Source organism: Dendropsophus ebraccatus, chromosome 7, assembly GCF_027789765.1.
Source record: "Dendropsophus ebraccatus isolate aDenEbr1 chromosome 7, aDenEbr1.pat, whole genome shotgun sequence".
NCBI lineage: Eukaryota > Metazoa > Chordata > Amphibia > Anura > Hylidae > Dendropsophus > Dendropsophus ebraccatus.
This window is the reverse complement of record NC_091460.1, coordinates 55,288,954-55,301,487: the sequence shown is the minus strand read 5'-3', so window position 1 is coordinate 55,301,487 and position 12,534 is coordinate 55,288,954. Positions and strand designations below refer to the sequence as shown.

The 12,534-nt window shown below is 44.7% G+C and overlaps 1 protein-coding gene across 3 annotated transcripts in view; it reads right to left on the bottom strand.

Annotated features, from left to right (window-relative positions):
* Positions 1–1,274: 1,274 nt before the first annotated feature.
* Positions 1,275–12,534, bottom strand: part of WDR19 (WD repeat domain 19) — a 47,113-nt gene continuing 35,853 nt past the window's right edge. For all 3 annotated transcript variants that reach the window (XM_069977530.1, XM_069977531.1, XM_069977532.1), the window contains 16 exons: positions 11,558–11,704; positions 11,380–11,462; positions 11,145–11,228; positions 10,177–10,323; positions 9,957–10,081; positions 9,634–9,746; positions 8,940–9,008; positions 8,778–8,855; positions 8,596–8,692; positions 7,773–7,897; positions 7,371–7,452; positions 7,093–7,243; positions 6,884–7,007; positions 6,518–6,594; positions 5,132–5,260; positions 1,275–1,394 (listed from right to left, as the gene is read on the bottom strand). In XM_069977530.1, coding sequence (XP_069833631.1) covers positions 5,146–5,260; positions 6,518–6,594; positions 6,884–7,007; positions 7,093–7,243; positions 7,371–7,452; positions 7,773–7,897; positions 8,596–8,692; positions 8,778–8,855; positions 8,940–9,008; positions 9,634–9,746; positions 9,957–10,081; positions 10,177–10,323; positions 11,145–11,228; positions 11,380–11,462; positions 11,558–11,704 — 1,617 coding nt within the window. In that variant the 3' untranslated portion in view covers positions 1,275–1,394; positions 5,132–5,145. The remainder of the gene's footprint in view (positions 1,395–5,131; positions 5,261–6,517; positions 6,595–6,883; positions 7,008–7,092; positions 7,244–7,370; positions 7,453–7,772; positions 7,898–8,595; positions 8,693–8,777; positions 8,856–8,939; positions 9,009–9,633; positions 9,747–9,956; positions 10,082–10,176; positions 10,324–11,144; positions 11,229–11,379; positions 11,463–11,557; positions 11,705–12,534) is intronic.

Genomic DNA, 12,534 nt, shown 5'->3' with positions numbered 1-12,534 from the left:
ATTCCGCTACCTTTGCTCAGTGGGAACGGAGCCTAAGAGTAGGTTTACACTACGGAATCCGCGTGGATAAATTTAGTCGGATTCCGTGGCTCGTACCTGTGCACGGCGGCGCGCCTTTCCACCGTCTCCACAGACACCATTCTATAAGTGGCCCGATTCCGCTATCTGCCGAAAGAATTGACGTCAATTCTTTCGACGGAATCCGCCTGTGCATAGAATGGTGTCTATGGAACAGGTGCAGAGGCGCACGGCCGAGAGCGTACACTCGTCAGAATCCGCTGGAATTTATCCGCGCAGATTCCGTAGTGTGAGCCTACCCTTAGGGGTAGGTTCACAGCAGGGAATCCGCGAGGATAAGTTTCGGCGAATTCTGCCGCTCGTCCCTGCTCATGGCCACGTGTCTCTGCCCGTGCCATAGTCACCATTCTGTGGCCGGGCGGTTTCCGTGGAAAGAACTGACATGTCAATTATTTCGGTGGACAGCGAAATCAGCCCGGCCATAGAATGGTGTATATAGCACGGGCGGAGACTTGCGGGGACGAGCAATGGAATCCATAGTGTGAACCCCTATGCCTCTCTGAGCAGAGCAGGAGTGTCTGCTGTGGAACTGTGGCCAAAAAAGTTGGATGACCAGAGAAGGCAACAGGAAAAAAAGTTGATTTTGAAACCACTGGTGTTGATGTGGGTATTTGTGCCCTTTTGGCTATTCTAACCTTTATCAGACTCAGACTGGTCCTCTATTTATAGATGCACAATTGCCATTCTGTGACTCATCTTATACTAGGTATGGTCCTCTTCCTGCCCGGCTGAAATTTGAAAGTGTACAGTAGTCTGTTTTAGGGCTTATTCCCACATTCCGTATAACATGGAACCCCAACCTACGGATGGGGTGCCCTGTAGTGGACTGTCTTCCTGCCCTGCATCATGTATCAATATGATGCCAAGAGCAGAGAAAGTGTTTGAATCTTTGAAGCACTGTAATGACACAGCCACAAAGATTCAAACAGCCCTTAGCAGCATTCTCAGCTTCCAGATACAATTCAGTATTGAGCCCTGGTTGGGCCACTTGCCTGGGAACATATCCTTGGTCAGCCAGTTGGCCACCTCTGCATCCTTAAAAACACAGGGCTCAAATTTTTTTTCCCCCTGACTAGGTTACCTCTTACTAAACTGTAAAAAATAAAAAATTACATTAGACTAAATTGTTCAGTGTTAGACAATAAACCTCACAACAATACAAACAACTTGTTTATTATAAATATTGTAGTTAAGATAATTGGTGCTGTTACAAATACAAAATCTTCACTAAACAATATATACAGAAATGATTACAATATAATGTGGCTAGAAAAATACATGGTCTATGAAGTCGATGAAAGGTCCACAATGAAAACCTACAAAGAACAGAAAGACTATCAAACACACAAAACAACTACGATGGATATGTAACATCATTACAAATGTTTTATTTCTTTCTATTTTTTCCCTCACTTCAAGACCAACAGTTAGTTTAAGTTTTATTCTGGGGATTTCAATTAATCATTGATAACAGAATTCACAGGTATCAATTATTGCCCATAAAGGCAGTATATGGTAGGAGTAGGCCAAGGTCAGAAATAGATGGTTTAATTTAATATTTTTGTTTGAATTCTTTAATTCCTGCCAGGATTCTCAATGAGAGTCTATGGGGGAGATTTCTTGTGCCTGTCATTGGGGGACACAGCACCAGTGGGTATAGGCTACTGCCACTAGGAGGCGACACTAGACAGAAGAAGAAGTGACTCCGCCTGACAGGCTATACCCCTCCTACAGGCACCAGGCTAACCCAGTTTTATAATTAAAAGCAGCCCCCCCCCCCAACTGCCCAAAAAATTCCCACAAAAATAATGAGTCTCTTGGTTACTATTTGCAAACAGTGTAAACTGCCTCACGACGATAAGGTGGACTCATATCGAGGCAGACCCTACACTGTATGTACACTATGGCCTCTCCATGGCGTATAATACGCCTATGCTCTGGGCATGCAAGATCCGTCTAATACCTGCAAAAATAATTGCATCACCTGGGTGAGACAGGTGGAGTGCACGACCAAATAGAGGCAGCCACTCCCAGTTGAATTTCTTGCCTCGAATTTCTTGCCTCTATAGACATCCGCGACGCCTATCTGCATGTTCCTATCGCAACCAGTCATCAACGTTTCCTACGTTTCGCCGTCGGTTCTGGACATTTCCAGTTCGTGGCCCTGTCCTTCGGGCTCGCCTCGGGTCTTTACCATGATCCTTGCACCCTTGACGGCTCTGCTTCGATCAAATGGGGTGGCTATCCTGCCATACCTGGACGACCTCTTGGTAAAGGGCCGCTCCAAACAGGACACTTTGTGCAGCCTCCAGATCTCACTCGATCTCCTGACCAATTTCGGTTGGGTGATCAACTACCAAAAATCTTCCCTGTTCCCCTCCCGCTCTATGGAGTTTCTCGGGATGCTATTCAACACCGAGACGGCCCGCGTTCTCCTTCCTCCCAACAAGGTTGCCTCCCTGCGCTCGGCAGTCGCTCTGCTCCACTCGGGCTCCCCCTGTTCGATTCGCCTTTGCATGCAGGATGGTCTCCTCTTTTGAGGCAATCCCCTTCGCTCAGTTTCATTCGCGCCCTCTACAACGGGCGACTCTGTCTCAGTGGGACAGGTCCCCACTGTCTCTCCACAAGAAGATCCTCCTGTCCCCTGCTGTTCGCAGGGAGCTTCTTTGGTGGTTGACGTCTCCGGTGGTCCTCCTCGGCCGCTCTTTCCTCCCCCTCAATTGGCTGGTTGTCTCTACGGATGCCAGCCTGTCCGGTGGGGGGCGGTCTTCGGGAGCCACACGGCTCAGGGCTCTTGGTCGCCGATGGAGGCTCGGCTTCACATCAATATCCTGGAGCTCCGGGCCATCTTCCTCGCCCTGTCTCAGTGGACCGATCTCCTGAGGGGTTACCCGGTCCGTGTTCAGACTGACAACGACACAGTCATTGCTTATCTGAACCGTCAAGGCAGCACCAGGAGCCGCTCTGTCATGACCGAGGCCGCTAGCATTCTCCATTGGGCGGAGCGCTTTGTTCCAGCTCTCTCGGCAGTCCACATTCCCGGGGTGGACAATTGGGTGTCAGACTATCTCAGCCGCAAAAGACTGGATCAAGGCGAATGGGCTCTACATCCCGAGGTGTTTCTTCAAATCTGCCGGCGGTGGGGATTCCCAGATGTGGATCTCTTCGCCTCCAGGCTGAACCACAAACTCCTTATCTATGTGACTCGAGGCCGGGATCCTTGCGCGTTCGCGGTGGACGCCTTGGTGACCCCATGGGAGCAGTTCTCCCTGGTTTACGCTTTTCCTCCTCTGCCCATTCTCCCACGAGTCCTGAAGCGCATCAAGACACTCGGCGTTCCCGCCATTCTTGTCGCTCCAGACTGGCCGTGCCGGTCCTGGTACGCCGACGTAGTGTACCTCCTGGCCGACGCCCCCTGGCGTCTTCCCCTGTGGGCCGACCTCCTTTCACAAGGGCCAATATTCCACCCCAATTTACCTCAGCTGAGTTTAACGGCATGGCTGTTGAAGCCGCGGTATTGAGGTTTCGTGGGTTCTTGGACCTAGTCATCCAAACCATGCTTAAGGCCCGTAAGCCTCAGTCAGCTCGGATCTACCATCGCGTGTGGAAGGCCTTCTTTTCTTGGTGTGAACAGAAGAATTTTCACCCCTTGGTGTGTTCCACGCCCAAGATTCTTTCCTTTTTGCAATCCGGTCTGGATAAAGGCCTCAGTCATTCCACCTTGCGTTCGCAGGTTTCCACTCTGTCTGTTCTTTTTCAGCGGGCTCTTGCTTTTCGCCCTCAGGTGAAGACTTTTCTTCAGGGGGTGGTCCATTTGGCCCCTCCTTTTCGAAAACCTGTAGAGCCCTGGGACCTTAATTTAGTCCTCGAGGTTCTGCAAGGTCCTCCCTTTGAGCCTCTTCGGGAGGTGTCTCTTCGTTTCCTTTCTTGGAAAGTCGCCTTCTTGGTGGCGATTCCATCCATCCATAGGGTGTCTGAACTGGCAGCGCTCTCTTGTCGCTCCCCTTATCTGGTCCTTCATAAGGACAAGGTGGTGCTTCGTCCTCTTCCTTCCTTCCTGCCGAAGGTCGTGTCTGCATTCCACCTTAATGAGGACATCATTCTCCCCTCTTTTTGCCCTGTGCCCTCCCATCCTAGGGAACGGTCCCTGCATTGTTTGGACCTTGTCCGGGCCATACGGATCTACTTGTCCATCACTGCTTCCTTCCGCCGCTCAGATTCCCTGTTCGTGGTCCTGTCGGGTCCGCGCAAGGGGCTGGCAGCTTCCAAGACCACCATTGGGCGTTAGATCAGGGCAGCCATCGCAGAGGCCTACCGCATTCGTGACAGGGCTCCTCCTTTTCAGGTCACCGCTCATTCTGCTCAGGCTGTGGGGGCCTCTTGGGCGGTTCGCCATCAGGCCTCAGTGTCCCAGGTCTGCAAGGCCGCCACCAGGTCTTCAGCTCACATTTTTTTAAAGTTTTATCAGGTCCATATCCTGGCTTCCTCTGACGCCAGTCTGGGCCGCAAGGTCCTGCAGGCCGCCGTGCATTAGGCAGGCCGCATGGGGTCATCTTCTTTCCCCACCCTCTGGGACTGCTTTTGTACGTCCCACTGGTGCTGTGTCCCCCAATGACAGGCACAAGAAAAAAGTATTTTTTGTACTGTAAAATCCCTTTCTTGTGGCTTCATTGGGGGACACAGCTCCCACCCTGTTTGAGGTTCTGTTCCCGGGACCAGCCTGGTTTTTTTTTTGCCTGTTTTGTTTACTACTTTCTTTTGCTTGTGACTAAACTGAGTTAGCCTGGTGCCTGTAGGAGGGGTATTGCCTGCCAGGCGGAGTCACTTCTTCCTTCTTCTCCCCCTATGAGGCTAGCTTCCCCCATCTACATACTAATGAGTGACAGCTCTCCCTGAAAACAAAAATTTGTATACACATTGAGCTGTCAATCATTTTAATGAAAGGAGAAAGCGAGTCTCATAAGCTTGGTCAGGCATACAGCTGTTAGAGACAAATTGTGGCAAAACCACAATGTGAACACATTGACAAAAATGTAGATAGCTAGACTCCTACCTGGTGGTCTGATTTTATTGATCCTCCTGCTCCTGCTTGAGATACATAGAACAGTCCAGAACTTTTTTTAGCTGATCAGAAGTTACTCTCTCAGAACACATGGGGCAGGTGGTTTCTGATTCCAGCAGTCTGGGGGGGAGACAATGGATCAACATTAAAAGATGCAATTGGCCAAAACACAAGTGTTTGCTTTTTCATCTGCTGATCACTAGGCCTATTAGGGTGGGTTCAGACTACGGAATTCTAATGGATAAAATCCGCTGAATTACGTCGCCTGTACGCACGCACGGCCGCTCCTTTCCGCCAGTTCCATAGACACCATTCTATGGGCCGGCTGATTCCGCATTCCGCCGAAAGAATTGACACGTCAATTCTTTCAGCGGAATGCGGAATCAGCCGGCCCATAGAATGGTGTCTATGGAACCGGCGGAAAGGCATTTGAGCGTACAGGCGACAGAAGCGGAATTAATCCGTGAGAATTCCGTTGTCTGAACCCGCCCTTACACACAGCAATATGAACCTGTTTGGCTGTGATAGAGCCCTATGCTGTCTAGTACAGAGTTGTCAGTTTTGAGGGTAAAAAAAATGTGGATATTGAACTCCCATCTGTCCAATTTTTTGCTTTTGTGCATGGCCAGCCTGAGCAGTTCAGTAATCTGTCACAGAGTTGTGTCCACATAATGGATCATAAAATCAGGTGTTAGATATTTATTTCTCATGCCAATTTTCCACAAGATGTGGGGGGTGTATGTTACACTAGGGGCACCCTGCTATTATCCTCTGTCTATAATCTAAGAGGCTGCTTCTTGAAATCATTATGACTCTGTAGATCCACTTATCTAAAACCAGGGGATAGTGATCATGAAGAATGCTCAGCTAAGCCTGTATGTTAATGGAGACATCTGGTAGAGCCTTCAAGGAAGGCTATAAAAGTCATAGAAGAAGCAATGACCTCCTCATACACACCAACATTCAACATGGCTGGACATTCAAGTGTCCTCTATGGAGAGGGGAGGGGTAAACCACAGCTAAACAATTCTGATAGCAGCTTATCCCTCTCAGAACAAAAAGGTCGGGCAGCTGAATCAAACATGTCTGACCCTTCTCTCCTGGCTGACAGCTGTGGAAGAGTCAGAGCGGTGGGAGCTCTCCCTGAGTTCCCTGTAATGAAATCAGGAGCAGATGTATGGATTCCTCTTCCCATCCCAGTGTCTATTTAGGGGTGTCAGTGGTTTTGCTAGCATGAAACTGTTGAGCAATCCCCTTTAAGTGTCAGCTGTCAGAAATCAAACTTTCCTACCTACCTATTGCTACTGTCTCAAAAAGCAGGAAACATCTCAAAACCTAATTTATGTAATTCTTCAGCGATTTACACTTGCAGCTTACGTTTTAAACTCTGAATGCAGGGCGGGGAATTCACAATGAGGGCAGATACACCAGTTGTCTTTAACCATATGTCGACCCTGTGAAAAAACAATTATATATACAGATGCAGTTTATCGAGTAGCTTCATATACAGTCTTTTCTGTTATTGCACTTAGCTCAAATGCCTGATCTTGTTTCTAAATATGTTTTTCTTTATAGATATTGAGGAACATAGATACTAGGGTAAGAAAGGTACTATTTGGGGAATCTAGTAGGTTCCACTGACCTTTTACCAACATGTGGTTCTAGACAAACATAAACATAAACCTTACAATCTCATGTTTCAAAATGGAGGCTAGAATTAGTTTAGCATATAGATGTACTCACAGTTGCGATACAGTATGGCAGGTTGTTCTTGCAGCCGGGACAGAGAAGCTCACATTCTGGAAGCTTAAAGTCACAGAATGGGCATGGTGTGGTCTCTTCTTCCACTTCTGAGGTGTCTGGCCGCCTAGTCCACAAACCACAAGATTTTGATGTAGAATAAAGCTTTATAACCAGTCCAAGACTTGATGCTGATGCTCTTATTGTCTTACCTAACCATGGCTTCAATCTTCTTCTTGTACTTGACATCTATTTTGTTACGATATTCGGGTCTCATGAGCATGGCTGCAAAACTGAATGCAGAGTTCTTCAAACCAGCTCGATGACACTCTATTACTGTAGATGTCAGGATCGGGACAATGTCTAAAAGCACAAGACAAAGATAAAACCACTGGTAAAAATAGCAGCAGACAATGCAAGTCCTAGCAATAAGCCCATAACCGAATGAAATCAAAGCCAATAAAGGAGACAGAGCAATATAAAAACTTACGGGATGGAAATTTACTGATGTTATTGGCGACACGTATCAGCATACGGGCTCCTTTCATGTGGTCTGCACGCTTAACATGGATCTGTAGATAAGAAAAGATGCTCTGTTAACTAGAAGCATTTTAAAGGGAAGTTACCTTCATCGTCTGCACCCTGTAGGGACATATCAGCAGGTTAGATGCTTCTAAGCTGCTGATAGTTTTCTTTTAGGGTACACTTAAATCCTGATGAATCCTGAAGAGAACCTTTAAGGACAGGTACATGTCTCTTTAAACATGGGAATAAGTCAGCTGTAACAGGCATAAGTGGCACAAGAGGTGGCCAAGCAATGTTGCAGAACCTGATCAATACAATATTATTTATCATTCTGAAAGTATAGAGTGTATGTGAACTGTCTAGATACCTTGACTAAGATGTAGCTGTGAAGGATCATAAGGTTTGTAGCCATCTCTGCCGGGATCTTGATCTTCTGTGTTTTCAGTTCCATATACATACTGAAGAGCACGTCATGTGCGTTCCGATAATTACCTTTTCATTACAAGACAAATAGGATCAAAGATAAATATTTCTTCAAGACTTAATTTCTTAAGTCTTAATCATGGGACAACCTCTATATCACATTTATTGTAGAGTAAGAGTCTTACACCATTCTCTTATTATGGAATTACACACTGATGCAATAGGCCCCTATAAAGCTGTTAGTGGAAATCTTAAGACTATGTTTACAACGTGTCTTTTTTCGTCACTGAGGGAATTTTGAGTCCAAATAAGGGCCGTTATTTGGCTTAAAAATGACAGCTATCCTAAAAGATGGCTATCAGAGAGAGTTCTCAGTAAATCCTCATGGGCTAAGGACTTAGAACCTCTTTACATTACTCTAATAGCTATTTATTTTAGGGTAGCCTCACATGTACCGTATCGCAGCGGATTGGATGGTGCGGATCCGCAGCAGATTTGATTTAAATAAGTGAACAAAGCATAAAATTTGCACCATAAAATCTGCTGAGGATCCTGTAAGTGTGAACGCACCCTTAATCAGAAATACTTCATTGTTCCTTTTGGGGTGCTGCAGGGGGTTCTTTTGTGAGGTTCCCCCTTCAGTTTAGTGTTTTCTAGGGTCCTAGCAGCACAACAATTTGTGTTCAGCTTCCTAGTGAGGGACTATTCAACACAAAGAAAAATCCTAAGTGAACATTGTGTTTTAAATGGTAATAAATAATAGTGACCTGCGGACTGCTCCTCCCTTGCTATGATTATGGCTGTGCGGGCTGCTTCTCTGTATTGCTTTAGAGCCATGTATAAGCGGAATAAATACTTTGCATCCTGAAAAAAAGAAAGAAAGCATGTAATGCCTGTATGCAATTCAGTGTACCATTAATGTACATATACAATGGTAGATGACGTGTACCTTAGGCATGCCATCACTTTCGCCCATTAGATAGTCGATTAGCTGATTGGTCAGCATCTCATCTTTGGCCTGACCAACCTGTTCAGGATGAAATATAATAAATGAGATATTAATAAAAAAACTGATAGAACAAAGTAGAAATGCCAATATGCAATGTCTTACCGTTTCTATTGCCATTTCTATGGCTGCATTTTCCTCAGTAGCTGGGCATTTTAAAAAGTGTTTCAGGGCCTAAAAATAAAATAAATATACAGATGGAAACTGAAAAATGCTTAATAATATAGCAACTTGCGAGTATCTGCTTGTGGGGCTGCAAGTTCAGAGCACAGTCAGCAGCCTCTCGTGGATTGCTCTAGATTTGTACACTTGTCTCCTTTGTCTCTCTTTCTCTGACTGTCAGTTACGTGAAAGATTGCAACTCTGATGTCACATTCAGGCATACATAATCTGCTTTGTGTGAATAAGGCTCTCCTGCACAGAATAGTCTATAGAGTTCAGGAAATGGCGAGCAAGAAGCTCATACACGACAGCGTGATCAGACTACACACAGGATTGTGTTCCCTAACTAAGAGCATTGGTCTGCATAGTAGCTGTATACACAAAATGATTTCATGTTTTATTTTAAAACACCAGAACAAAGATGAAAATAAAAGATAATGTGTAAATAGCTTTTAACTTAATGGTTTAAATTATAAAAATGAAAGCTTTCCATCCTTATAGGTTTATGTAGGTGACTATTGCAAAACAGAATGTATTCGAAATGTGAGGAAAGTCTGGACACGACAACTGACAGGTATATTTTAACATCCTGTGTATATGATCATGTAGTATATACATATATCTTACTTTTACCTACCCTAGCATGTTGACCACAGAGCAAGAAAAACTTTCCAGCTTGAAAATGCTTCTTCTCTCCCTCGAAGTAAAGTGCGATGCTCTGATAATCTTCATTACTGGTGTTCTCAGCTCCTACAGCAAGCAGATAGTCACACTATTATCTTATGTACAGTAACAAGACTGCCATATCGGTATGTATATTAAGATAATCCTAACAAGTGTCACACTGCTTTTCTTAAAAAAAGCCTTCCAGAACAAAGAAAAAAAAAAACCTTAGTATGTGTTTGACTACCTTGTCTATGAGCATGACACTGTTTGTGGAAGTGTGGCAGAACACTATACCTATAACATCAGCGTAGATCTCCATCTGGTTGTGTTGTTGGGCCAGCTGGAATGCTTCATTGTTGCACTTAGACAATACTAAGAACTGAATTGCTGAACCATAATCTCCAAGACGGAGGAAGAATCTTAGCAATAAAACAAAAAACATAGACAGATTAAAAACGCTTGATCACCTACAAAGTATGCCTGCCTGATAATATAGGGGGGAGACTCAAATTACCGTGCTACCATCTTTGCCCCCTCCAATGACTGGGTCTCTTTCACAATTCCAACAGCTTTCTCAGGATTGTTCAGATGGTCCAAGTAGATACGGATGACGTTATCCCAGTCTCTTGCATTCTCATAAGCCAAGGCAGCCTCCTTATATCTATAAAACAGCAAAGAAGATGTCGGCATTTTTGAATTTCCCTTATAGTAAGCTGGAATACCTTCATACCAAAGGGGGGTATCTCCTAAAACCTTGCTACCATGCAGCCCCAGCCTAAGCAGCTGTATGATGTTCTCTTATCGCAAGAGAAACCTTCACTATAGAACACTTTCATAGATAGATGGACTTGACATCACTGTTGGGACCCCCACCTATCATGATAATGGAAATTCTGAATGCCTCTGTTTAAAAGGAGTAGTGCTTGGATATGTATGCTATTGCTATTTACAGTCTATGGAACTTGCAAAGATAGCCAAGCGCTGCACATAAATATCTTTGGCAGCCATATATAGTTTCAATAGGATAGCAATGCTCATACTCAACCATTGATTCACTCAAACAGGCAGGAGCTCCAATTTTGTTTTCACAAGGGGTCCAAGCAGTCAAGCCCCCACCGATGAGACACATTACCTATCCACATTTCTCACTGTGACAAAACCCCTTTAATATTACCTTAAAAGTGGCTTCTGGAGCAGTGTTTGTAAGAAGCTGTGCAAAAAGAACCCATAGTAATCATCTGCTAAATCTGGGAAAATCTGCCACAACCTACACATTTTCCCAGCTGGTTGGGTGTGCATGTAATACATGGTCACACTGAGTATGCCAGACAGAGCTGCTCCTTACAATGGTTTACTAATCTTCATCATTCAAGTCATCCATGTCCCCTGAATAAGTCAATCACACTAAAGCTTAAATAAAAATCTGCAAAAATTTAGACCTCCTAACGGATCCAAAGGGAAACGACAATATACACAACTCACTTTCCATCCGCTTCCTTTGCTTTGGCGTACTGCAAGTGAATCTTCGGAGAAGATACATTAGGAAGCAGCTCTCCAACCTTTGCCCTGAACCAAAATAAAATGAATTGTTATGTAAAAGTTATATAAAAACTACAAAACAAAACTTGGAAAAATACATGCAAATCATAATTTTGAAATAAAGTATAAGAAATAGCAAAAAAACAAAAAAAAAACATTTTACAGGTGTATTTCTTACCAGTTTTTACATCGGATGTATACAGAAGCTGCTTTGTCATAGTACTGACCCTTCTCGTACAGCTGAGCTGCCTCTGAAAATTGCTGTAATAGAAAATAAAATGTGGAAAACATGAATAACTGTGGAAATGTGGAAAAGTCCTTATCTCACAGGCCAATGTCAGATACTGTACATGTACCTTCATGCTCTCCAGAATGGCGCCACAGTCCTTCTTCAAAAGTCTGCTGGGATGCTTGAGAGCCTGATTGACCCCACGCCTGATGTCACCCATACGGATTGACATTCGGGCCACTCCAGCCAGACACGCTTCATCATGCTCTTGATGCTGTTGCAAAATAGACATCTATTAGGCCTATCTATTAGACATCTATTAGGCTTAGGCCTAAGTATGATTCCTAAAATAAAAAGTAAATGAAAACAGCAAAAAGACTTTACATGATCCTTCTTCAGTTAAGTAAATTAGACATGTTCCTATAGGATAAAGTGTGTGCGCGCCCATCAGTGTATCCAGTGTGTCGTCATTCAGCATCACTTATCTTTATATTTAAAGCAGCAGACAATGAACACCCACCCATTGTTGGGGATACCTAGCCCATGGGCACAGCATCCCAGTTCAGGTTCATTATCCATGGGTGGTTTCTTTTCCCAAACAATAAAGTTATAGGGGTATGCTAGACTCAAAATTAGTGGCAAAAGTGTTCAGAGGGGGACCTGAAGGTGGTGCAGGAGGACACTTGGAGCAAGTGTGGTAGGTGAGTATAGGTGGTTTATTATTTTCTCAGCAACCCCAGCAATAAATAAAAAAAAATATAAATGTTTGAGGGTACCTCTTTAAAGCGACTCTGTACCCACAATCTGAATCCCGCAAACCACTTGTACCTTCGGATAGCTGCTTTTAATCCAAGATCTGTCCTGCAGTCTGTTCGGCAGGTGATGCAGTTATTGTCCTAAAAAAATACTTTTAAACTTAAAGCCGGTGCCGAACGGGAGTATCTGTGCACTAACTTTGCACAATCTCTCTGTCCCTCCTCCCCACCCTCTTTATCATTAGGAATGCTCCAGGCAGATTGCCTCCTATTCCCAACCTGTGGCAGCCCGGCACATGGGCTGGATTGTTAAGGACCTGTGCAATGTTCAGGATGGAGAAAATGTTTC